This window comes from Pituophis catenifer, unplaced genomic scaffold, assembly GCF_029215685.1.
Source record: "Pituophis catenifer annectens isolate HBS135680 unplaced genomic scaffold, rPitCat1.0.hap2 SCAF_2, whole genome shotgun sequence".
Lineage (NCBI taxonomy): Eukaryota > Metazoa > Chordata > Lepidosauria > Squamata > Colubridae > Pituophis > Pituophis catenifer.
Genome location: NW_027256882.1, coordinates 169,337,556 through 169,364,747, shown reverse-complemented (window position 1 = coordinate 169,364,747; position 27,192 = coordinate 169,337,556). Strand labels below are relative to the sequence as shown.

General features: G+C 39.2%; 1 protein-coding gene across 1 annotated transcript in view; it reads left to right on the top strand.

Moving 5' to 3' along the window:
* ENDOU (endonuclease, poly(U) specific) overlaps positions 1–25,304 on the top strand; it is a 28,717-nt gene extending 3,413 nt beyond the window's left edge. The window contains exons 2-9 of the mRNA XM_070935001.1: positions 10,246–10,380; positions 13,376–13,399; positions 15,883–16,048; positions 16,761–16,963; positions 18,547–18,663; positions 19,870–19,976; positions 23,018–23,160; positions 23,940–25,304. Of these exons, the coding sequence (XP_070791102.1) occupies positions 10,246–10,380; positions 13,376–13,399; positions 15,883–16,048; positions 16,761–16,963; positions 18,547–18,663; positions 19,870–19,976; positions 23,018–23,160; positions 23,940–24,054 (1,010 nt within the window). The 3' untranslated portion in view covers positions 24,055–25,304. The remainder of the gene's footprint in view (positions 1–10,245; positions 10,381–13,375; positions 13,400–15,882; positions 16,049–16,760; positions 16,964–18,546; positions 18,664–19,869; positions 19,977–23,017; positions 23,161–23,939) is intronic.
* Positions 25,305–27,192: the final 1,888 nt, after the last annotated feature.

Genomic DNA, 27,192 nt, shown 5'->3' with positions numbered 1-27,192 from the left:
GGTGTGGCTTGGTGGGCATGGCTCGGTGGGGAAGAATACTGCAAAATCTCTATTCCCACCCCACTCCATGAGAAGGATACTGCAAAATCCCCATTCCCTCCCCACTCCTGGGGGAAGGATTTTGCAAAATCTCCATTCCCACCCCACTCTGGGACCAGCCAGAGGTGGTATTTGCCGGTTCTCCAAACTACTCAAAATTTCCGCTACCGGTTCTCTGAACTGCTCAAAATTTCCACTACCGGTTCTCCAGAACCTGTCAGAACCTGCTGGATTTCACCTCTGCCTTTACCTCTTTCTCTGACCTTGGTTATGCAATGAGACGGATGGCCTCCTCTTATATGTGTGTGTGTGGGTGTGTGGGAGGGTACTTTTAATATTGCAATTTCTATTCATGTTGATAATGGACAGATTAACTATCAAAGTGTTTATGAACCTCAAAAACTCATTGCGGCACAGAGATGCTAGAAATCTGGAAGAGTTTGGGAGAGGGGAACAGTAGAAAAATAACTGCCTGGGGCAGTAGGGTGTGGTATTTGCTTCAAGGAGTAAATTTTAGTTAGCTGGAACCATTTATGCTTTTCATCAAGTTAAATTGTCCTCCATCTGAGCTCACGTTTTTTGGGGGATGGTTTGCCAATGCTGTCTTCAATGAATTCCCCCCCCCAGCACAGAGGATTTCCCTTTTAAAAATTTTACTGAGTATCAAAATGAACACAAGTTAGCAAAACATGGAACATTTAAGAAAGCATGAAAATAACATACAGATAATAAAGCCTGGGTAGATAAACAATATATCTAAGAATGAAGCTCCTAAATGTTTGTCATCCTACCTCTCTTTAAATACTAGATTTTTATTCCATCTTTATTACTTTGTACATAACTCAAGGTGGGGAATATATCTAATACTCCTTCCTCCTCCTATTTTCCCCATAACAACAACAACAATCCCAGGAGGTGGGTTGGGCTAAGAAAAAAAATGACTGGCCCAAAGTCACCAAGCCGGCTTTACTGTAGTCTTAATGTACACACCTTCCCTAAAAATCAAAACATGGAAATGTATACAAATGAACAATGAAAACAATAAAATGAAAGTTTGGGAAAGGTGGATTTATTGCAACAATGTAACCGAAAGGTTCTTCACATCTCACCTGGACTCTTACTGCCCTGACCCAAAGGGGATAACATTACACAACTTGGGAAATCCTGAACTAAGGTATCATAAAAACTAACGTGTTTCAGTATATATTTAAGGACATATATCATTATGGAATATTTCATATCCTTTCTCTAAAGAAAATCCAAGTATCCTTATTGGACTTAAACCTAAGCGCACATGGTGAACATGGTCACTTGTTGAGATGGGCAGCTACAGAACAGAACAGAACAGAACAGAACAGAACAGAAGATTGGATTGGATTGGATTGGATTGGATTGGATTGGATTGGATTGGATTGGATTGGATTGGATTGGAGTGGAGTGGATTGGAGTGGATTGGATTGGAGTGGAGTGGAGTGGAACGGAACGGAACGGAACGGAACGGAACGGAACGGAACGGAACAGAACAGAACAGAACAGAACAGAACAGAATGCTTTGGGATTTTCTGGATCCAAATTCTAAACCAGGCTGCTTAGTTTTCTAGGTCAGCTAAGGTTGGTTAATATCATCAATTCCTTACGTAAGAAAGATCACAGAATTATATCCAACAGGAAGATGTAATCTGGGTGAGATGTCCCAAGAGCATGGGCTGGTATAAACCATCTTCTCTCTCTCTCACTCACAGTTTGGAACTTCAAAACACTTTTATTGCTTAATGATCCGCCTTGACACTTGGCCAAGTTGTGCAAGAGAAGCACTTAATGGGTCATCATAGTCGCTGCAGTGCACAAGTGCTGCTTTCATCATTGTGCTTCGCGTTGCTCTGACAACTGATTGCTAAGTGTTCAATGTTGATTATGAAATATGAATCACCACCAAAGCGATGATAACAAGACGCGAACATCTCATAGATGGAAAGAGGTGGAAAACCATAAATCACATTTCTTAGAATCGAAATTAACTGCTCTAAGGTTGGGCTTTCAAATTAAAATTTCAAAATATGAGGGGAGACAATGGGAAGAGCTGAATATTATGTAATATTCAACATCTGCAAGTAATGCATGAAATGAATAGAAAGAGCTTAGCCTGAAGATCAGTATTTTGTAAGAGAGCCGAAGGCAATTAAAGACGACTTACTTTTCAGTGTATTTAGGTTAATGTATATTCACCATCATCAAATTACGCATCCTTATGGCCAGACAGTCAGTATGATTTAGGGGTTATAATTTTGGACTAGGACTGGGAAATCCCAATTTCAAGCACACACTCATCCATGAAAACTGACAAATTGTTAGTTCAGTCCATCTTGTAGGGTCATTGTGGGGAAAAAGGGAAAAAGGGAAGTCTACGCAATGCTGCTGGAGATAAATCAAACAAATAAAAAAATATGTATTGTCAGAAAGAGGACAGATACAGGGGCTGTATTCATGCAATGCATCTAATCAGGTTACGTTGTGGAGAATCACAGGGATGTAAACCTCTTAGTGCAGTGATGGCTAACCTTTTTGCTGTTGCGTGCCAAAAGTGGGGGGAGCATGGGGGAAGTTGTGCATGCACATGCCCATACCCATAATTCAATGTGCCCCGCCCCCATACATGCACACATGACTCCCCTGCACTCCCGCAGCTTTTGGCACATGATAGTATGGTGGGCCCGGTAGGCCCATTTTTTTGCCCTCCCCAGGCTCCAGAGCCTTTCTAGGGGCCTGGGGAGGGCTAAAACAGTTCCCCCCCCGGAGGCCCTCCGGAGGCTGGAAACAGCTAGTTTTCCGACTTCCAGTCCCTTCGGAGCTGAGCTAGGGCAACGCTCGCGTGCCCACCGATATGGCTTCGTGTGCCACCTGTGGCACGCGTGCCATAGGTTCGCCATCACAGTCTTAGTGTCTTATGTGAACAGGTTTATTTGGTTCATCATGATTCAATCTTTTCTGCCACTCTTCCAAATGGATTAATTCTTAACCAGATTCAAAACGTTGTATGGGCGATCCCTTTCCACACAACCACAAACCCCAGCTCAAAACTATTTGGACTTCATTTGAGATGTAATACAGGGAGTCCTCAACTTACAATAGTTCATTCAGTGACCATTTGAAGTTACAACAGCACTGAAAATAGTGACTTATGATAGTTTTTCACATTTATGACCATAGCAGCATCCCCATGGTCATGGGGATGACCCCATGCCAGATATAATTCCATGTCATCCATTGCCTTATTCGAGATTGTTAAGGTTATTGTTGTTGTGTTACCAACCAGCAGAGTAGATTGCACAGAGAAACGTTGCTGAGAGCAATGAATAAGAGATATGCAAACTGGTTTATCAAAAGCTTATTTTATAGTAGAAAAACAGTCTCGTAGTCTTTAAACAAATTCCAAGTCTTTGCCAGTAAATCAGTCCAGTAGTTACAGAATCTTCTTACTCAACAAACAGTAGTTGGTTAGAATAACAAACTCACTCTGGTTCACAAACCACGATGGTTGCAGATCCATCAAACAATGATTACAGATAGCACCTCCTCTCAATGATAGCTTATCATCACAGCTTCATCATCTCATCATCTTCATACACAATGGCAGCATAACATTGCAGCTTCATCATCAACAGCAGATCATAGCAGCTTCATCATCAACAGCAGACTGAATACGTTACAGTACCTTGCTTAAATATTCTCACAACCAGTAATTATGTAATTACAGCATGACTCAGCATTAAAGCCACATAATACATATACAGCTTAAAGTTACAATACACTTATATTGCCTGGACAACTGTTAGGCTCAAACCATATCCTAACAGAGATAATATTTTTTTACATTTATAACTGGTTGTCCTGAAGAAAATAATGTGGTTTCCAGAACAAGTGAGGACATGCTGGAAGGTAGGCTGTGGGATTGCAAGGAAAATCCTCCCTGCCTTCTGTATGAAATTAAAGGTAACAACAAGTGCAGAATTCCATTAGGTAGAGACCAAGATAAGAGTATTCTCTTTACAAATAATACATAATACATTTTTTCCAGTTAGCCGGTCTGTCTTGATTTTAGGGTTAGTTTTTAAAATTTTAATATTGATTTTAATTGACAAGTTTTAAATTATGGGCCAAATTATAAATTATTTTAACTTTATTTTTAAACTGTGATGTTTTGTATAGATGTTTTTATCTTGGCTGTTCACCGCCCTGAGTCCGAAAGGAGAAGGGCGGTATAGAAATTTGAATAAATAAATAAATAAATAAATAAATAAATATATAAATAATAAATAATATTATATATTATATTATATATAATATTATTGTAAATAAAACAATGCCCACCAAGGCCTGGCCCGAGCTGTGCTGTAAAGAATAGCAAAATAAAACAGACTTACTTTTCAACAAATTTGAAGATATTTATGTACATTTAGTTTTCTTTGTCTGCTGTGAAGCTCATGGGTGATTTCTTGAATTCGGGTAAAAGCAGTGGTAAATCAGAACAAACAACACAGTGAAGAGTGAGTCATTAGTCTGGCATTTCTGTACTATAATGAAAAAAAAGGTGCTTTTGTGGTGAAATAGTTTTATGGTTTGATAGTCAGAAAGGTCTCTGTGTGTGTATTTGTGTCTGTGTATCCCTCTATGGATTAAATTCTTTTAATTCCTTGGGCAGAGAAAGGCATAGGGCCATAATGTTTAGGAACTTTGATCCCATAGACCAGGGGTCCGCAACCTGCGGCTCTGGAGCTGCATGTGGCTCTTTCACCCTTCTGCTGCGGCTCCTTGTCATCCTTGTATGCGTCACAACCGGCAATGTACGACACCTGCCAGCACGTGATTTATTGAGCTTTGCAACTCCTGGTAGGCCAACCATGGATAAATCCAAGAAAAGAAAAGTTTCAGAAGAAAAACAGAATGTTTAATTCAACTACATATGCTAGTTTTGTGGCCGCTCAAGAAATAGTCAGGCATGGCTCCCGGTGTTTTCTTTTTCTTTCTTTTTTTTTTTCAATTAAAAAGTTTTAAAAAATTTTACACATATTTTTCCTTCCCTCCTCCCCCCTCCTGCCCCAACTCTCTCCCCCCCCCCCCGGACTTCCCAGAGCAAATACAGGATATAGCATTTAACAAACATATATAAAAAAATATAAGCTAACTATCTATAGATTTATCTCCCTTTTGCACTTTAACTCCCCATGTTCATATCTGGATATAACTATTTAAACCAATTATTGCTTGAAAATAATCAATCCAACTTCATTCTTGTCCATTCTTCAATAATAAGTAAGTCTTCTTTCTTCCAGCATTGTACAATCAGAACCCAATTACAATTAACCATCACATCTCCAACCCTTACATATATTAAGACATTAACAAAATATTTTAACCAATCTTAAATAAATTATATTGTAAAAACCTTATTTTTACTTTTTACCCCATAAACTCATATTGATTCTTCCTGAAAACATTCCTTACTTAATAGCTTTGCATAAACTTATTCATCTTGTTCTCTACAAATCCACTACTTATAATCAAATAACATCTTCACTATTTGATATCTATAAAAAATATTGTAAAAGACCTTCCCTCAACCCTTGCAACACTTATATTTTCCTTATAACCCATAAGTTTATATTTATTCTTCAACAAAACATTCTTTATAAGCTTATATAAATTTTTCAGCAAAGCATTCCTTGAAATATAACTTTAGTGTTAATATACTTCAGGACAAAAATGAAAGTTTGGTCAGTAGCCCATAACAATTCAAATGTAACATTACTTAATATAACTTTTCAAGACAAATCATGTTCCTAAATATGAGTAAATCATTCATTTACACTATAACATAATTTTTCAAAACAAATCATATCCCTAAATACAGGTCTAGTCATTCATTTTCACTACTACTATCCTCCCCAGGCAAAAAGATTGTAATTTTTCCATCTCGATTTTTTCCTGACTTTTTTGCGAACCTTCTTCTTCAGTCTTATTCCTCCATCTTTTTTTCTCTTCGCAAAGTTATTCCTTTCATTAAACACACCTCTTTAACTGCAATTGAGAGTCCATTTTTGTAAAAAAGTTGTAAAATTCCACTTCGAATCCTCCTTCTTATATTAGAGATCCCAACACCTCCTGACAATTTTCCAGTTGACTGTATCAAAGCCTCTGGAGAAATCTCTCTCAATATTTCCTGGTCACACTCCTTCAAACCTCTCAACCTTTCCTTCTTAATTTGAAAAACATCCAATCCATTTTCAAAAGGCACCTTAAACTGGATTGTTTCTTCCACCTCTTCATTCAGCAACTCACTATTATTTGGCAACTGAAATACCAATACAGTATCTTCGCTTGTAACTTTGTTTCGAGCTTGAATAAAATCCTTGTTGATAAACCCTTCCATTCTGTCCAGCACGGAGGTAAATGATTCTAAATTTCTTTAAAGAGATCCTCAATCAACATTTGTGTATTTACTGATGTTTGTAATAGTGAGCCTTCATCACTTTCAAAAAAGCCAGCCATTTTTTTTTATCCATCCACCTTGAACAATGCTGGGTGTTAACAGCTTTATCGAAAGTTAACTTTCACTTTCACACCCTATTAAGCACATGCACCATTTTCTTCACTCCTTTAAGCAGCTTCAAAAAGTAGCAATTTAAGCGTGGAATTAAGGGTTTGTTACTTGCAATTGTCTGTTCTCCTGTCTTCACTCCGTCTGCATAGATAATCAACTTAGATCTCATTAAAGATTGCAGAAGTGGCTGCGATGTTTTTTTCTGCTTAAAGCAGAAGGACCCTGGATCTCGGAGTTTCACCGGACTTCCTGGGGAGCTCTCACCCTCCGAGCCCCCAAAGCTATTTCAGGGGCTTTTGGGGAGCTCTACCCCCATCCGATTACTCTCCTTTCCCTCTTCTCCCAGGGGAAAGGTTTTCCAGCTGCCAGACAGCTGATTTGCACTGTCAGGGCGGCTTTACAAGATCACAGGGCTGGCGCTCCGAAAGAGAGCATCCAGCAATGTCGGCGTTGCCACCGGAAGTCCCCCGGTGTTTTCTTTTAATCTGGGAAACGGATCCAAATGGCTCTTTGAGTGTTTAAGGTCGTAGATATTGGAAGCCCGGACTCGTAGGATCTATAGGTGCAAAACACATGGGAGTAAATAAATACCAAACAGTATGATCATGTCTCATTATAACAGAAGACAAATGTGTAACAGCTACAAAATGAATATTTTCTTCTGCTTTAGAGGAAATTTTTTTTAAAAAAATACTTTGAATACTATTTTTTTAAAATTAAAACATCCAAGTAAAAAGTATTTATGAAGATCTAAGATATGTAAGAGTACTTTGTTAGCTGGATGTTATACTGAAGAAAGATGGACCTGGATACAGATTGGTTGATTCGTGTCAGAAGCATCACAATTAAAATAAGGCATACTATACAAAATAAAATGTAAAATATAAAATACAAGATTAAAAATATGTACAAGTTAAACAACTCTTGCCCAGAAATGAGCAACATTAACTGCATCCTATCAAGTGGCCATGAGGTCCTCAGGTGTACACTGATTGGGACACAAAGAGATACATATGTATTGTGGTCCACATGTCACCACAATTGCAAAGAGCAAAAGCCACTGGATAGCCCCCATTTGTTCAGAGTGTCTCTGAATCTTGATACAGATGTCCCTGGGTAGGTTCTGATGCTATTTCAAAAATGTAAGAAAAAAGATGATTCCATATGAGGTTTATTTTGTGACAAATGAAGATGATTTATATGCAATAGAATTGTGGCATGTGTAACATCCTTAGGGAGACAAGGAAAGGAAAGCAAGGAGAAAAAACAAGCAAGTTTTAAAAAACTTGTCCCACTTTGAATCTTTCATAGCAATTCTCCATGGAAAAATGTAGAAAGCAGAGGTGATATTCAGCAGGTTCTGACTGGTTCTGGTGAACCGGTAGCGGAACTTTTGAGTAGTTTGGAGAATCGGTAAATACCACCTCTGGCTGGCCCCGCCCTTATCTATTCTCTAACTCCCCAGTCCCAGCTGATGAGCTGGGTCTTCTTTTGTTGCCCTGCACAGGAGAACGGAGCTGGAAAGCAAGTTAGTGGGCTGAGGAGGGAATGGGGATTTTGCAGTATATATATATATATATATATATATATATATATATATGTATATATGTATATATGTATATATGTATATATGTATATATGTATATATGTATATATGTATATGTATATGTATATGTATATGTATATGTATATGTATATGTATATGTATATGTATGTATGTATGTATGTATGTATCTATCTATCTATCTATCTATCTATCTATCTATCTATCTATGTATCTATCTATGTATGTATCTATCTATGTATATATATTTGTCTTCTTAAGTTTTCGCGGGTGTGCATATGCAAAAAATTAAAATCTCGGGTGTTTTTCCGCGTCATTATAAATAAGTTGGTTAAAATATTTAAAATCCTGGTTAAAATCCCATCTTAAAATCTTCTAAAATCTTCTATTTTTTGCATATATATATATATATATATATATATATATATATATATATATATATATATATATATATATATATATATATATTCTTGTCTGGGATCTATTTTTTGGCCAATCCAAATTGAGAGTTCTATGTTTGGTTTCCCTGGCATAGTTAGTTTGGAAGTAAGCCACCAGCAATAGAAGGTGAAGTTGACTTAGTTCCAGAAGAATGTGATTAACTTTTTTTTTTTTAACTAAAAGCTTTGTGTTTTGAGGAAGTGCATTTGATACATTGTCAGCTGTGTAAACCATCTCTTTCTCTATATTGTTTAAAATAAAAAGAATACAACAAAAAGGAGAGAGAGGGGGGGAGGGAAGGAGGGAGAGAGAGGCAAAGAAGAGGAAGAGAAGAATAAGAGGGAAATGTTATTTTAAATGGGTGTATTTCAAATGATCAAGAAACAATACAATAAATACTTTTCAAATATTTGAAGGGTCATCATTCAGACAAGGGAGATGTATCTTCTGTTGCTCTAAGGGATTATATCCAAACAAGTGAATTCAGATAACAAAAATAGGCTCTGGATTAAAGATGAGAAATATCTATTCCTGGTGGAATAAAGTATCTGAACCATCTTCCAACGATTCTTAACAAGGTAATGAGACAAGTCTCCCTTGGAAGGGGGACTTAAAGCTTCAGATGCAGGAAGGCTTCAGGAAGGCTTCTGAAGCTAATCTCAGTGAATGAATAAGTTTATAGCAGGGGTGAAATGTAAAATTTGTTACTACCGGTTCTGTGGGTGTGGCTTGGTGGTGGTGGTGGGTAATGTGACTGGGTGGGCATGGCCAACTTTTTTTAAAAAAAACTTTTCAAAGCATTTTTTCTAATGCTTTGAAAAGCCTCTGCCGATCAGGCAACTCAGCTGGGATCATCAGAGAGGCTTTTTAAAAAATACCTCTCTGCTGATCAGGCAACTCAGCTGGGATCGTCAGAGACTTTTCAAAGCATTTTTTTTACCATCTCTTCGGCCAAGAGGTTGCAGAAAAAAATGCTTTGAAAAGCCTCTGACGATCCCAGCTGAGCCGCGCAGTCATTAGAGGCTTTTTTTTTTACTTTTAAAAGCATTTTTTTCGTTGGAAGAGGTTGTAGAAAAAATGCTTTTAAAAGTTAAAAAAAAAAAAAAGCCTCTGATGATCCTGCGTCTCAGCTGGGCATGGTGGGGCGGGGGGCGCAGGGATTTTTGCTACCGGTTCTCCGAACCACCCGCCGCCATCGCTACCGGATCAGGTGATCCGGTCTGAACCGGGAGCATTTCACCCCTAGTTTATAGGAATAAGTAACCTTTAATATATTCTAAGCTTCAGTGTTTTAAAGATCATCACCATTATTTTGAGCTGGTACCTAAAACCAATGTGGAAGCCAATTCAAATCAAGTGTTCTCTATATGCCACCCACACATCATTGGGTTGTTGTAATTGCTGTATATTTAGAGAGACTCCCTTTCTTTGACAATATTCAAAGGAACAGAACCCAAATGTTCTTGAAGCCAGCTTCTAGCTGAGGGAGACACTCCATTAGCCCTCAAATACTGCATCAGGATCATCTTTTTCACTGCCATTTTCTGCTAATCGTGGCCCTGCTCATTATTTTTGCCTCTTCCAATATATTTCTGCTTTTCAGCTTTGTATGGTCCTGTGGATTCCTGCAAAGGACGATGTAATGAAAAATATAACAAGGAAGATGAGTGCCACTGTGATGTTAACTGTGAACAAAATCAGAACTGCTGCAAAGATTACCACATCCACTGCAGAACAGGTAAACCATTCTCTGATCAAGCTTGACTAAGTGGATGTCACTACTATGTATTAGTTGTCCTGAGATCAGAATGGAAATAGTTTACACGTTGCCTTTTTCCCACGTATTAAACTTTTCAATCTAGCCACAGACTTGGAATACTGGTTGTCTCCCATCTTACTACTCACCAGTCTGACCAGGGATGGGTTCTAATTTTTTTACTACCGGTTCTGTGGGTGTGGCTTATTTTGTGGGCATGGCTTGATGGTCATGTGACAATTCTTTAGGATTTAGCAGAGGTACTGGTCTACCAGGCTTTTAACTGCTTGCAGAGCTGTACCGGTCTACTCATTCGTTTTTGGAGGCACCAGTCTACCCATTTGTTTTTGTAGGCACCGGTCTACTCATTTGTTTTTGGAGGCACCGATCTACTCATTTGTTTTTGGAGGCACCGGTCTACCACCACACTGCCTTTTAACACTGATCAGCTGTAGGGCAGCCCTTTGAAGCCCCATGGCAAGAGTTAAAACAGTTTTTTTCCTTCTAGCCGATCAGCTGGGACTTGGGAGGCAGCAATAGATTGGGGGTGGGGTCAAATAAAAGGTAAGAATAATGCGGGGTGGGTGGGAGGACCCAGCTCCCGAACAAAGAGAACTGGTTCGGTTACATCATATCGTCACCACTACCGGCTCAGCTGAACCGGGCCGAACCGGGAGGAACCCACCACTGAGTCTGACCTACCTGATCTTTTTTAATTTAGCCAGGATTAGCAGCAGACTGTCTTTTGTTGAACACACACACACCATGGAAAAAGTGACTATCTTCATGCATATCCATATTCTCCAAGTTTGTGTAGATTTAACAAGAGATAAGATAAAATGTTCTGTAATAATTCCTTGTTTCAAAAAGTTAAGGTCACATATATATACAATATATATACAAACTTAAGGTAAACCGCTTCAAACTCGATTGCAGAAAATATGACTTCAGCAACAGAGTGGTCAATGCCTGGAATGCACTACCTGACTCTGTGGTTACTTCTCCAAATCCCCAAAACTTTAACCTTAGACTGTCTACTGTTGACCTCACCCCATTCCTAAGAGGTCTGTAAGGGGCGTGCATAAGCGCACCAGCGTGCCTACCGTCCCTGTCCTACTGGTCCCTGTCCTACCGTCTGTCCTACCGTCCCTGTCCTACTGGTGCTGCCTTGGTGGTGCAGCAGAGTAAAGTGCTGTTAAGTAGCACCAGCTGCCTGCAATTACTGCAAGTCCGAATCTCACCAGGCTCAAGGTTGACTCAGCCTTCCGTCCTTTCGAGGTAGGTAAAATGAGAACCCGGATTGTGGGGGCAATAAGCTGACTTTGTATAAAAAAGAACACCGCTTGGGGGGGGGGCGAAAGCCCTACTAAGCAGGTATATACAAAAGTATGAAGGCTATTACTTAACACACTGTAAACCTTCGGAGTCTCCGGAGAAGGGCGGCATATAAATTGAACCAATAAATAAATAAATAAATAAATACTGTCCCCATTTATTCGTATCCATTTCCTGTATTCATAATCATGTTTATACTTATATCTGTTATCTTATAGATGTTTGACAAACTAAATAAATAAAACACTGTATCGTCAAATTGGAGACACATAATCTGGAATAGAGATTTGATATGTTGCTTCTTCTTGCTGCAGGTTGTTTATGTCCAGCCAAAGAAAGTGTGTAGGCCAGGGGTGGATTCTACTTACCTTTACTACCGGTTCGCAATGGGATCGCTCATGCACGTGCCTTGCTTCTGCGCATGTGCAGATCACCGATGTTGACATCAGGGGCAGTGGGCAGGACCTCCCATTGGTTTTACTACCGGTTCTTGCAAACCAATCCGAACCGGGGGCAACCCACCACTGGTGTGGGCCTAAGCCAATGGAAGAAGAGGTTTACTAAGCTATTTAAACCGGGTCCCATCTTTCGCCAACTTAAGACTCCATTTTGCAGGATGGACTCTGGAGTGCATGTCTGAAGCCTCACAATCCAGGAAGACACCACCCCTCCCCAAATCTCAGAAGTTGTAGCCATATGGCCTCTGTACACTTCTCCCACTTCAGTTAAATCCCAAGGGAAGATCTCAGGCGATCACTCCTCCCATGGGATTTTTTCAGTAGCAGCATTATTGATCTTCCTGCAAAATTTCTTTCTTCCTGTTGTGTCCACCCCTAAATCATTGAGAAGTTGTCTTTGCAGATGCAAAGCAAAGCAGGACATTGAAGTGTCAAGGGGACTGTGACCCCAGTGAGGAACAACTAGCAATTCATGGTCTTTTCATTACCAGACAAAGCAATGTTGATTCTGAATCAATTAACACCCTGAGTTTGCCAGATAGTGTTGTTACATGCTTTGGATGTGGGCGGCTACTTGTGTGGTTTATTCTTTTAGCACTATGTATTTAAATTACCATGTTATGATATTTTATTTTAAGTGCTTGGGATTTCATTGGCTGATTTTAATCTATTGTAAACCTCCCTAGGAAAACCTGAAGGTAACATTTAAATTTTTTTTAAAAAAATAAATATATATATAGTTCAAAAGAGCAGCATCTAAATAGTTCAGCTCCCTGCCAGGAGTGAGTTCTACAGTACTTACCTTTACTACCAGTTCAGAATGGGATCGCGTGCATGCGCTCGCTTAGCTCGCAGATCGCTGATGATGACATCCGGGGTGGTGGGCGGGGCCTCCCGCTGGTTTTACTACCGGTTCTTGCGAACTGGTCTGAACCAGGGGCAACCCACCACTGCTCCCTGCCCTTCTCTCTCTATTGGGAATCAATAAATTGGAAAGTGTGGAAATATTCCTCCAGATGAGATGCCAAATCCAAAACAGATAAGTGGAACTTGCAGCCGTCTTTCCCACACTGACAATCATCCGCCTGTTTTGGCAAGAAGGCCATATCTATAGAAATAAATGACAAGTTTTATGCTCCTCTGTAACCAGAAGATTCACACCAGATTTCTTCCTTCTTTAACAGGTACTACAGATGACCAAGAAAAGGGTAAGTATTGACACCTTCTTTTCTTTATATGAAATGGGCAATGAAAATTGAAAACTGCTTAAGCCATACAGCTATTGGCGAACCTTTTGAGGAGCTAATGAAGGCAGGAGTGAGCTGATTGGATAGGAGCTCCTAATATGAAGGAATTCCTAGCCAATTATCACCCCTACCTCCTCTAGGCTCTTAGTTGCTTAATTTTACTATTGCAGTTTCAGCAGTGAGTAGAAGCTGCTTCTATCAATAGTAATTGCTAGCTTATCATCAGTTGTTTACTTCATTGATGATGCAGACATTCCCCAGTTCTATTTCCTCTAGCTAAAACAAACTTTTACTTCCTCTTCACTGACACCCAGTGGCAACAACCTTTGGGGATATTTTGGATGACAGTTCTATCACCCTTTGCAATTGGCTCTGTCTGCAGGCTGGAGTTTATAGGAACCGTGTTCAAAATACTTTTAAGGTAACACGTTGCCTATCATTGCAATCAAACATTAGCAGTTACAAAACTGAATTCATCCATGGGCCTATATGGTCTTGGTTCTCTTAATTTTAAGGATTTTGCAGGAAAATTTACATTTAAAAAAGGGTTTAAAAACATGCTTCCCTTCTAACAATATATAGCCAGAAGCATTTGGATCTTTTGATATTGCTGGGAACTACAGTGAACAGAAAACTAAAGTCCAATGTATACTTGAACCCAAGAGGTACTTACTCTGTACAGTGCTACTTTACCATGAATCTTTTCCAAAATATCATCCATAAATCCAGGGGTCTTTCTAGATCAGTGGCCCCAACTTTTTCAGCACCAGGGACTGGTTCCATGGAGAGAGGTTTTCCATGGACTGGTGGGGGCAGCATGTATTTTGCATGCTGCCTGCAGATGGGCCTTCACTTATTTGTGCAGCCCAGTTTCTGGCATGCCACAGTCTGGTACCAGTCCATGGACCAGGGGTTGGAACCCTTGTTCTAAATGACTGGTTCTTCAATAGTTTGATCCTATTATCAAACTATTTAAACTTTTCCCAGTTTTAAATACCGTGTTTCCCTGAAAATAAGACCTCCCCCGAAAAAATCCCTCCCCTGAAAACAAACCCTTCCTGAAAATAAACCCTCCCCCGAAAATAAGCCCTCCCTAAAAAATATTTAAACTCATGCACAGCCAGTCTGGTTAGGGTTAGGGAGACAGAGCTGGAAATCAGGTAAGATGGCAAGCGGAGCCCCATCTTGCTCCATGCGCTCCAAAATAATAAGACCTCCCCGAAAATAAGGCCTAGTGTTTATTTTGGGGTTCAAAAAATATAACAGGGTCTTATTTTTGGGGAAACACGGTAATGTCATTAATACAACCTTTTCCAAAAGCCAACCCCAAATTAAAAGAGGCTGTTGTTTTATACAAGTGTCTCAAAAACAGCAATCCTAAACTTGAACCTTGACTCACAAACTATTACCAACTCTTTCATTACCCTCAGGATAGGTACAAATGTTCACAGTTTAAGAACCACTGCTCTAGGTAGACCTTGCTGTGAAATAGGAGGAAATTCATCAAGTGGCATAGTCAACTCTACTTGGATTTGAATATGTTCTCAGGTGTTGCCAGGTGGCTGTAACAATACCTGGAGCTCTCCATGGTGATCAGAACATGGAGCATTGGGGCAGTCAGGCTAGATCCTTCCTGCTTTATGATCTAGTGGTTCTAGTATAAAAATAGAACTAGGAAGAGCCAGATGTCAATCCCACACAGCCATAAAACCCAGAGGACAACATGTCAGTTGTCTCTTTCTTTGTTGTGGTTCAGCCTAAAATATCTCACTAAATAGCTGTAAAGATAAAGTAGAAGTAGACTCCTTGGGAAAAAGACAGAATCCTTGGTAGAATTAGACACATTGTGTGCATTAAAAAGTAATCATCCACATTCTAAGTTGTTCTGTTGAGTAACTTAATCTTTCTGTTGAGTAATATGATTGTGCATGGATAACTGAAACATTGTTACTCAAATATTTTTTCCTATATACATATATACTGTTACTAAATTTGCCAATACCTACTGTGCTGCTTTGTGCGTGCATGGGTATTATTCAATATTTGCAACTTTGCACTCTCAGTATCTTCATCTCTTACAACGAGGTGCTAATCAGAAAATAAATCTTATGATACTGTTTTTTTAAATTTAAAAACAAAACACAGATAATATATGCTGTGTTTTGATATACAACTATATTTAGAAATGTATCTTCTGAAATTAAAACATCTTTACACTTTAAAATAAAACATGGTCAAAGATCAATGTTAAATGCATATGACAGATACAGATCAGAAATCATTTCAGCTATGTTTTCCCAACAGGCACACTTGTATACTTTTCAAATTGTACTTAAAATTCTTTTATCTGCTATCTTTGAATCACCCTGTGTGGATGGCATAAGCAGCTTTGCCCAGTGACTGATTCAAATGACCATAAGCTAAAATAATTATTTTTCCAACAGAAGGATTCTCATACACAGACAATACTATAACCGATGAAGAACTACAAGAAGCATCAGAGAAGATTTATCAGAGTGACCACAATAGAGCAGAGGAGTCTGACATTGTCCTGAACAAGCAATACTTCACTTCCAAAACAAATGGGCAGGAAGATAAATCCCCAGATCCGTGAGTTTAACCTAATGTAAACTACAAAGCGAAGGTAGGCATTTGGAATGGTGGACAGATAACCTAAATTCCAGATAACCAAAATTCCAGAGATGGAAAAATAGGGAAAAAATAACTATTTAGCATTCTTGTTTCTAAATTTGGAGCCGGAAATATTTATTGACGACTATATCAATAAATGGACTACTATACTTATTAGATATTTACATTCAATCAACCATAGTACTGCATTGCAGGAGCATAAGGAACTATAGCAGGAGCCCAATTTTGATCACAAAATGTTGCTTTTTCATGTAGAAAAAAAAATGTCAAGTTCAAACCCAGGGGCTGCTACATTAGAAAATCGACATCTGATAAGGCTGAGGTGATTAGGAAGAACCAATTGTCTTTGCCTTTTATCTAAGGCAAAATATTGACTAGTTACAACCCACTTGGAATGGATCCTGAAAGGACATATGTCCATCGGTGCTTGACAGAAATAGGGAAGGCAGGAGATGGTTCTCAGAACCACAGTTCTATGGTATGAAAGCCATCTCAGCTATGTATACTACAATTGGAAAGTTGGCAGTCCCACACAGGCACAACCAAGAGGTTCTATGCCACTGGTTATGAATGAAATAACTCTTCCAATCTGTTATGGAGTGTGGGATGAATCCTGATCCTGTGGGGAACTGTAGGCCAGCCTCACTTCAAATGGTTTTTCATTGGGCAGGCTCTTCAGCTATGTCAACCATGAGAAACTCTTCTCAAGGCCAACGTATGCCAGTTTCATCAAGCTATTGGATAATTATAATGCACATGTTGGGACAGAGGAGAAATTCAGCAAAGAACAGATGAAGGAACAGGACAATTTCCTCCAGGAGATCATGAACACTGAGGTCATGAAAGAGCTTTATAAGTTTCTTTACAGCAAAAGTAAGTCTTTGGTAATTGAGGTATGATGAACATTATTTTATACAGAATCACAGAACCATAGAAGGGGTCAACCTCAATGTTCTGCTCAGTGCAAAAATCCCAACTTATTTATCCCAGGTGGACCTTTGTAGAATGTATGGTTGCATGAAGAAACAATAGGCAGCCCTAGTCAAATTTCATTCCAAAGTAAACAGAAGCTGACATAGTCTGTACATGGTATAAAACTAAATATCTTTCTAGAAATTTGCTTTCTATTCTCTTGGGGAATTCACTAAAACCTACAGTTTGACCAGGGTTGTTGGAAATTTTGTACATAATAATGCTTAGCATAGGGATGCCATGGCTCAATGGCTAAGATGCTGAGCTTGTCATTTGAAAGGTCAGCAGTTCAGCGGTTCGAATCCCTAATGCCACGTAATGGGGTGAGCTCCCGTTACTTGTCCCAGCTTCTGCCAACCTAGCAGTTCAAAACCATGTAAAAATGCAAGTAGAAAAATAGGGACCGCCTTTGGTGGGAAGGTAACAGCGTTCCGTGCGCCTTTGGTGCTTAGTCATGCCGGCCACATGACCATAGAGACATCTTCGGACAGCGCTGGCTCTTCAGCTTTGAAACGGAGATGAGCACCGCTCCCTAGAGTCAGGAATGACTAGCACATATGTGTGAGGGGAACCTTTACCTTTACCTTATGCTTAGCATGTGGAGCTCTCGGTTTCACCAGAAAATTGGTTTTGCTGTCAAACTCCTTCCTTTGTGTTCTAACATTGGATCACATGGAAGTTGTATCTGTTTTTGCTGAGTGTATGGATGAATAAATCAAGCTTCCATTCTCTCGGACATTTCTGGAAATAGTTCTGTGACTGAGGAAAGTAACATATGAGGTGATTCACAGCACTCTCATAACCTATGATTCCTAAAGCAAACAAATTTGACATTTTCAAAACTAATGTGAAAGTTGTGGACAACAATTTCAAAGAGCATATTTTTCTCCCAATCTTCTTCCCATCTCAATCAAACATGCCTACTTTGGATTTCTTTCAAAATATCTCTGGTCCACAGAGCAGTGGTGGGTTCCTCCCGGTTCGGTCCGGTTCGGCCGAGCCGGTAGCGGTGATGATATGACATCACCGAACCGGTTCTCGCCCCCCCCGCCCTCCCACCCCCCACCCCCCATGTTATTCTTACCTTTTATTTGGTCCCACCCCCAATCTATTGCTGCCTCCTGAGTCCCAGCTGATGACTAGAGGGAAAAAAACTGTTTAAACTCTTGCCGTGGGGCTTCAAAGGGCCGTCCTACAGCTGATCAGTGTTAAAAGCAAACAAATGAGTTGGGTCGTAAGTGCGAGGACTGGTCGTAAGTGCGAGGACCTTCCAGAAATGACTGACCAGCTAGCCACGCCCACCTAGTCCATGACCTCCAAGCCACACCCATAAAATAAGCCACGCCCACAGAACCGGTAGTAAAAAAATTTAGAACCCACCCCTGCCACAGAGCATTGTTGGGACGACGTGAGTGTTCTTTGTGGGCTCTTTGGGTAATAAGAAATCAATGATTGTTGGCCATCCATCTGTATCTCCATCCTAGATCGTTATGACACAGAAGCAGAGTTTGTTGACGATCTTAAAAAGATGTGGTTTGGCCTTTATTCCAGAGGCAAGGATGAGGATGATGACTCCAGCGGCTTTGAACATGTCTTTCTAGGTAGGTTTAGTTCAAACAAACTGAGGTTCTTTCATACATTTAATTACAGGTAATCCTTGGGTTATGAGCTTTCATTCAGCAACTACTCAAAGATATGACAGTGCAGAATGAGGGAGACTCACAATGAGTTCTTGAAGTTCTGGCTGTTGCAGCATCCCCATAGTCACGTGATTGCAATCAGAGTGATCCCTGCCAGCTTCCCACAAGCAAAGTCAATGGGGAAGTCAGCAGGAAGTTGCAAGTCAGGATCCTATGAAGTCTTTCTTTCTTTCTTTCTTTCTTTCTTTCTTTCTTTCTTTCTTTCTTTCTTTCTTTCTTTCTTTCTTTCTTTCTTCCTTCCTTCCTTCCTTCCTTCCTTCCTTCCTTCCTTCCTTTATTTATTAGATTTATATGGCAGCCTATTGTAAGCAACTCTGGGTAGCTAACAAACACCATAAATTGGGATTCCTTGGACTGCTGTCATTAAGCAACATGATCACATGATATTGCACTTTACAACTGCGTCACTTAGTGATGGGGTTCCCAGTCCCAATTGCTGTTGTAACTCAAGGACTACCAGTGCAACCACAATTTGTCTGTCTGATGTTGTTTTAGCACATTTTACTCCCTTAAAAGATGGAAGTTTATGGCAAGCTAAAGACAGTTCTGCTAAAAGCGAACTGATGACCTTGACAGGATGAAAAGGGCTTGCTGATATAAACTGATTTGGATTAACTTTTAAAGATATTCCCTATTTGGGAACCCCTCATGCTGCTTCAAAATACAGTTGCACATGAACTCAATGTTATTGAGGCTCACCAAACAGGGGAGAATGGTCTATGTAGTTCAACTTGCAGAAGAAGTTCATTAGGTTTCTTGGGCTCCACCTCTCTGAATTTCCAACCATCATATCCTTTAGTGATTCAATTTAATTTTGCCTTTCCATTAAGCTTTACCCATGTCTTCCTTTTTGCTATGATCATTCTTTCTATTTATCCCTCCATCATAATATAGTGAACTTGGTAAACTTCTCCTCCGTTTCAGAAAGCACTTTGAAGAGTGACAAGCCTGAATGATTTACTTAGGCTTTTCTTATGAATAGGCTGGAGGAAAGCTCTTTCTTAACTGTACTGTATAAAGTTTCTTTGCAAGGAATTATATTGCATGACGTATAATTTTTGTTATGAATATAAATTAATCTGTTCATTTGTTTATGGTCCTTTTTAGGAGAAATCAAGAAAAAAAAAGTATCTGGATTCCACAACTGGATTCGCTTCTACCTTCTGGAAAAACAGGGCATCGTTAACTATCATAGCCACAGCTATGATGGTCTGGTACGTTTCACTGTGGAAAATGAATAATCTTCCACTACTGGTGAAAAATTAACACACTTTATGAGAAGAGAAGAGATTCCAGTTCAGCTATTAATTCACTGGCACTTTCCCCAGGATGCCATAGCACATAGCCTATGAACTAGACATACAGTGCATCTGTTTAGTCTCTCTGTGAAATACTGAGCTATAATTTCCAACATCCTTTGCTATTGACTGGATAGAACCCTGTCAATAAAGCCAATTTCTCCTTGTTTAGGGGATAAACAGCCACACAAATATTATGGAGGCCTGCCATTCCTCGGGATAAGGGAAGTGGAGGAAAAAATAATAACAGAAGTTATGGCACTAGTTATATTGTTGTAATGCCAGGCTGTTGCTAAATTTAATAGAGCATATCGGTATATGGGTAGAGAAAAATACATGCATCTCTGTCTCTGTCTGTCTGTCTGTCTATCTCTATCTATTTATACCCCCCCCCAGTGTGGTTGGTAAAATTATCATTATATATATCCATTCTATCTATCTATCTATCTATCTATCTATCTATCTATCTATCTATTTATCTATCTATCTATCTATCTATCTGTCTATTTATCTATCTGTCTGTCTGTCTGTCTATCTATCTAATTATCAGTCAGTCAGTTTGTCTGTCTGTCTGTCTGTCTATCTATCTATCTATCTAATGATCATTCTGTCTGTCTGTCTATCTGTCTGTCTGTCTGTCTGTCTGTCTGTCTGTCTGTCTATCTATCTATCTATCTATCTATCTATCTATCTATCTATCTATCTATCTAATTATCTGTCTGTCTGTCTATTTATCTGTCTGTCTGTCTATCTAGCTATCTAGCTATCTATCTAATTATCTATGTATCTATGTATCTATCATCTATCATTTATCATCTATCATCTATCTAGCGAAGGGCATGTCATTAACAAGGTATCTTGCATGTTTCTTCCTTTTAAAAATATTTTATGAAGACAGAGGCAGGATCTCCTGGATTTGTTTCTAATGAAAAAACAGTATCATAATTATGACAGCACTACTACAAGAAAGTCCTTTAAAAACCCTATTGCAATAAAAGCATGAAAGATTCTTATAGTATCTTAACAGTAAGCTCCTATTTTTTGGGTGCAAGGTTTCTCAGACTGTAGCCCAATGTTGCAGATATATGGATGTGTATCTCAGCATGGTTAGCAGGGAGATGTGTGGTTTTGGACAAGAGGAATGCCTGCCCCCCCCCCCCCGCCTAAAACGGACTCAGAAAATATGTTATTAACAACGGTGGTTCAAAAGAGAGAGAAGAAGAAGGAGAAAGAAAACTTATACATAATTATCCAGTTGTGACTGATGACACATTCTGGGTACATACAATGTCAGAAAAATAGTCTTTGGCTGGATTCAAGCTACCAGAGAACGCTATGAGTTATGTCCATCTTAGATGCTTCTTCGTGGACTCCCTCTCCTCTTAGCAATGCAGAACGGGCTCTTTAAGACTAATGAGAAAAACGCTGGAGCCTTCATTCATTTCCTCTTCTACTCCTATATGACACACTAATACACCCTCTTGTTCTAGAAATGTCTGGGACACAGCAGTAATTTCTCTTTTTCAAAGAAGCAATGGTTTGATTTTTCTCTAAGGGAAATACAGCACCCCTCCCTCCCTCCCTTCTCCCACTGCACCAGCCTATTCAGGTCCTGCTTTCCACAGGCTATGTCACTGTTCATCTTTCTTCATCAAGCAGGACTTTCACGCTACTGCTATAGTCCATCTGATCTTTTCTCCCCTGCTATTGGCTCAGATATGGAGCAGCAAGACCAATCAGGAGCTTCCACTGGAGCCTTCTGTTTGGCAAACACTGTGTTAGCCTGCCACCTAGCATTGCCAGTTGGTGAGACAAGACCAGATGACATCTTGGTATGGGATGATTTCTAGAGTATCGCAAGGAGCTTGGGTATTAGGACATCAGTCACTTGTGGGATTCTAGCCCAAAACATTTTTCTGAGGTTGAGATAAAATCATAAATTCGATCCCACCTCACTAAGTCCAAGTGTAATGCTTGGCTATGTTATTTTGATAGGCAGATAAACCTACAAATATATCTGCTCCCATATATATGACCGTGTGTCCTTATTTATTTTATTATTATTATTTTATTAGTTCGATTTATATGCCGCCCTTCTCCGGACACTCAGGGCGGCTTACAATGCTTTAAGCAATAGCCTTCATACTTTTGTATATACCTGCTTAGTAGGGCTTTTTTGGCCCCCCCAAGCGGTGTTCTATTTTATACAAAGTCAGCTTATACACACTCACATACACTTGAAATGTGTTTAAATATCTAGTTTGTTCCGTGTTCATGTTGTTATCTCTGCCTAATGGTAGGGCTGGCCATGGTCACATGTTAATATCCATTAACTATGTTGGAACTCTGACTATGTTGGATTCTGAGCCAAGCAGGGGTGGACTGAGAGAGGATTAAGAAGAGTTTAGGAACTTTTGTCTCTTGAAATTTTCTTTGGCTGGTTTAGGCATAGGCCATTGTTTGACTTATTTTAATCACTGCCGTGACATTTGTCACCCCATTGATTACCAGAGTTGATTTGACCGACCTGGCTGGCTAGGCCAATGTCCTCTTCCTCCCTCACTGTTCCATGTGCAACCAGAAGTTTCATGCCCATTGAATGAGGACAATCATCTCCAATAGAATGACATTGGTGGCCCCACTGATCAGCTTTATGTGGGAGGTTATGTGGAGCAAACACTGAACCTTACTTGCCGTATGACAAATCTTTTCTTCCCTTCTCACAAAAGAAGCACCAATGTATTTTCTTTGCCTCACTTTGCTGATAGAACATGGTATCCCTCTTATGTTCACTAGTCTTCACAAATAGTCATATCTCATCGAACTGGGTTTAAGAATTTGTGCTTTGTATGGCTTCACAATGCAAAATTCTTCCTGGAAATATTTTATTGTTGCAAACTCTGTAGATCAAAGTTCTTGAAAAATTTCCAGCATCATTTTTTCTCCCCTCTCTTTAGTGGACCTCATATCCAGATGTGTTGGGAATGCAATTCGACTTTGATGGATTTTATAAACAGGTTGGAAGTGCTTTTATTGGAAGCAGTCCTGAATTTGAATTTGGACTCTATTCCCTGTGTTTCATTGCTCGGCCTGGAAAAGTGTAAGTATATTGTTAGGGCCAAGAGTTATTTTTCATGGCAGTTAAAAATGAGAAGATGCAGTGCCAATAAAAGATAGTCTGGAAGCCAATACATGTTTTTAATGTGCTACTTCCTATTTACCAAAAGTGAAAGTATGCACATTCTGAATGAAATTGGATCATTCTTTCTAAGTGAAATGAAAGCTTCGATCCAGTCAATTGTTTTCAGAAGCAGAGCTGACAAGCAGGGAATGAAATAGCAATATTCTTACATTGACTGTGCACTCCTTAACATCTGATTTGAAAAGGTCTGTCACTTTTGAAGACAAAGGTTTCATTTAGCTATCTTAGTTAATTGATGGCAATAAATGTAGCCTTCAAATTAAAGCCTGAGCAAAGTAATGGTCATTAAAACATCTCAAGATCTTGATTCAAGGTAGAGTAAAAATTCTGATTTTTTTCAGTAATGTTCAGGCAAATGATTTTTATGATTTAGAAGTAGCACATAATAAAACCTTGCAGAATTTAACAGCCCCAAGACATGAATCACATCAGTGGGTTCATTCAAGCAGTTTATTAAGGTTGTTCCATAAACAATCCTACTCATGGGAGATCTTCTGAACCTTTCATGAAGAGGTTTCCAAGGGGTTGAAGCAGACAACATTCATAAAGGTGGTGCTACAGAGAAAAGGTGAAATTGTTCAGCTAGTAATTTGACTCAATTGTAGCCTATTCTAAATAATTGTCTAGAGCTTTTATTTAAGAAAGATGATTTTATACCAGTTTTTTTTTTCCTTCAGGTGTCCTCTGAAAATTGGAGGCCATAATCTAGATATCCAAACGTATACTTGGGATAAATCCACTTATGGCAATGGCAAAAAGTATATTGCCACAGCTTATGTGACTTCCCAATGAGGTTGGAGGATTAAAAAAAAAAACCCTCCTAAAAGACCCAGAAACAATCCACAGAACATCCAATGTTAATTTCTCTTCATTTCACAACTGCTGTATATTGTATGTGTTCTTTGATCTTTTAATGTACTTGTGATAGCTGGAATCGGTCATAGTGAAAAGAGATTACAAATCTACAAGTCTTTGGCAGACTACAAGTTCAGCTGGAAGGCATAGATGCCAAGTAACTTTTTTCTGGAGATGACATACATTTCGCCTAAAGTAAAAACAGAATGGAAAGTGAAATCATGTTTGATTTTTAAAAAATGAACAACGGAGAGCAGGCAGGTTCTGAACATTTCTAAAATTAACAGCCATTGTCTTTTTTCTTGAAATAAACCTGCCTTTCGATTTAGGCAAAAAAGAAGGAAGAAACTTTGCAATAAATTGAATGTGTGTGTGTGTGTGTGTGCGCACACACACACACACAAACACAAAACACACACACATTTCATTCATTAGAAATGGGGACAAGAAGGGGAAGAGAATCTAAATCAGTATTTAATATAACTATATGACATATCAAAATAGAGTCTTTAAGAATGGTACTTAATCTCCTATTTCTGATCCACTGAGTTGCTTTCTGATTTCTTTCTTTCTTTTTTCTTTTTGTATATTGTTTAAAAAACCAAAACCAGTTTGCATGTACCTGCCATGTCACAGAAACTGGCACAAATTTAATCGTCCAGGGTTCTTTGAATTCCTTCCCTTATACTGGCCAGCCTCTAAGCAGCATTAAAACTGAGAAAACTAAGAAACTGCACTAAAAGCTTGTGTTCAAAATGTTGCTGAGCCATGGACCAAGTGACTAGTCTTTGACTAAAATCACCATTTCTCAGGCCTTTGATTGGTCATATGGAGAAAATGGTCTCCTACCTACCTCACAGGGCTGTTGTGAAGTTGTAAAAAGCTGATGGCAAAAATATATATGTAGTAAGATACAAAATATTATATATTAATAATATAATGCATCAGTATGATTTGGTTAATAAATCTTTGTTTGAGTAACTGTTATTTTTAAAACAGCAATTATGATGTTTACATTATCCCCAGTAGTGATATTATATATATATATTTTTCCGGGAGATGTGCATATCTTGCAGCTCTACAGGTTCTTCAGATTTTCTTTCTGAATCTGGCAGAGTTTAACTGTAGCATTCAATTGAAACTCAATAAAATGTCCAATAAATTCACATTTGATGTGGTGAAAACTGTGTCCTGTTTGACTGATTCTATGGCATTCCAGGTCTAATCTCAGGAAAGATAAATATGTAACTCATCTATTTCAGTTCAAAAGTCAAAGATTCAAGAGTCTCTATTTCTGAAGCTGCCTGTCATTCCAAGTGAGCTGATAGAATAAGTAACAACTTCTAAGTAGAAATTGTCAAACAAAAGTTTGCCAGTACATTGGGTTCTGAGAATTGAAGCCATTATCAAGCAGCTGAAAATAATTATTTAGAAGAAATTCACTCATAACAAACTTTTAATTTTAACTTGTTTAATTTCAGATTTTTTAGATCAATACACAACCAAAATAGGGTTACCTTTGGAATTTCATACCTATCTGAATTTTGCAATAAAGTTGCTTAATAATAATAATAATAATAATAATGAATCCTGTGATGACACCTTTAATACCATCAAACAACAACATTTGCCTAACCCAAGTTCTTCAGAAGGACTTGATAGGTGGACAAAAAAATGTCAAATCCAGTCTAACGTACCCTTATAATACAATAATACAATAATAATAGATATTTAAAAAACCCTCTGCACTAGAATTTCTTGAAAATTATTTGCCAAGTTGAACTACATTTGGGAAAACTGTAAATCTGTGGACATGAGGCAATGAAGCATTACTGTGTCTCTCTGTTGAGTAACAAAGTTAGCCTACTCGTTAGCTGCACACCCAGAAACTTGATGCTGCTAACCACCTCCACAGGTGAATCATTAATACACAGAGGTGTGTGGCTTGCTCTTCTGAAATTGATAATGATCTCTTTAGTTTTTCCTGCATTTAAAAGGAGGCAGTTTTTATTACACCAGTTCACCAAGCCCTCTACATCCTTAGGGTAAGCACTCTCATTGTCATCCTGAATAAGACCCACTCTTGTTGTATCATTCACATACTTCACAATATGGTTGGTGGCAAACCTGGACCAATAGTCATGGGTGAACAGTGGATTTAGAACACAGCCCTGAGGAGAACCTGTGCTCAAGAAAATGGTGTTAGAAGCATTAGTCCCAACTCTATTGGTACTCTACAGTATTCCCCACCGCACTTCCCAGCTCCTCTCCCAGTGTAAGAGAGGAGCAGCAGCAAAAGCAGCCTCCAGCATGGATAGATAGACCAAACATATGCAGGAAAGTTTCAGCAGCTTGAATAGTAGCCCAGCGGATGCTGAGCTTCAAGCTGGAGCTGCAGAGAGCTGGGCCATGAGCAGTTTGACAGATGGCTCAGCTGCAACTGTTTCAGAGCAAAGGGGTTGGCCTCCCTTCACCATCTGCCAGGGGGTCACAGTTGACACCCAAACATCGGGGTTTTGTGTGTGTGAGAGAGAGGGGGGGGGAGATGCCAGGGACTGATTTATAGGCATTTGTTGGGCTCAACTTGACAATTTGCTTATTCCAAAAGATTCTACACAGAGTTTACAGCTGTGGCCTGTGTAAGCTTCCTGAATGGAGTGGAAAGGGAGGGCCATGGACCTCTGGCTGAAAGCACATTAGCTGGTACACATCAGTATGTGGCAAGCTGATCATAGGGCCCAGACCATATACTGATAAGGTGCTTAGCTGATTTGTTGACCAAACCTCTCTGAGGCTCTTAGCATGCACGGTCTGACTTTTGCCCAATACCTCTATCTTTGTTCAGAGGTGGGTCTTCACATAATGGAAAGACAATGTTTTGAGGGACTTATAAGTAGGGAGTGCTTAGTGACCAACTGCTTTAGTAACAGCTCTACAATATAAGTGTAGCACAGGGCTGTCAAACTCGCGGCCTGCAGGCTAGATGCGTCACCTGCTGGCCATGCCCACATCCGGTTTAGCGAAGGGGGAAAAAGTCACGATATGTCATGTGATGATGCGAGTTTGACATCCTTG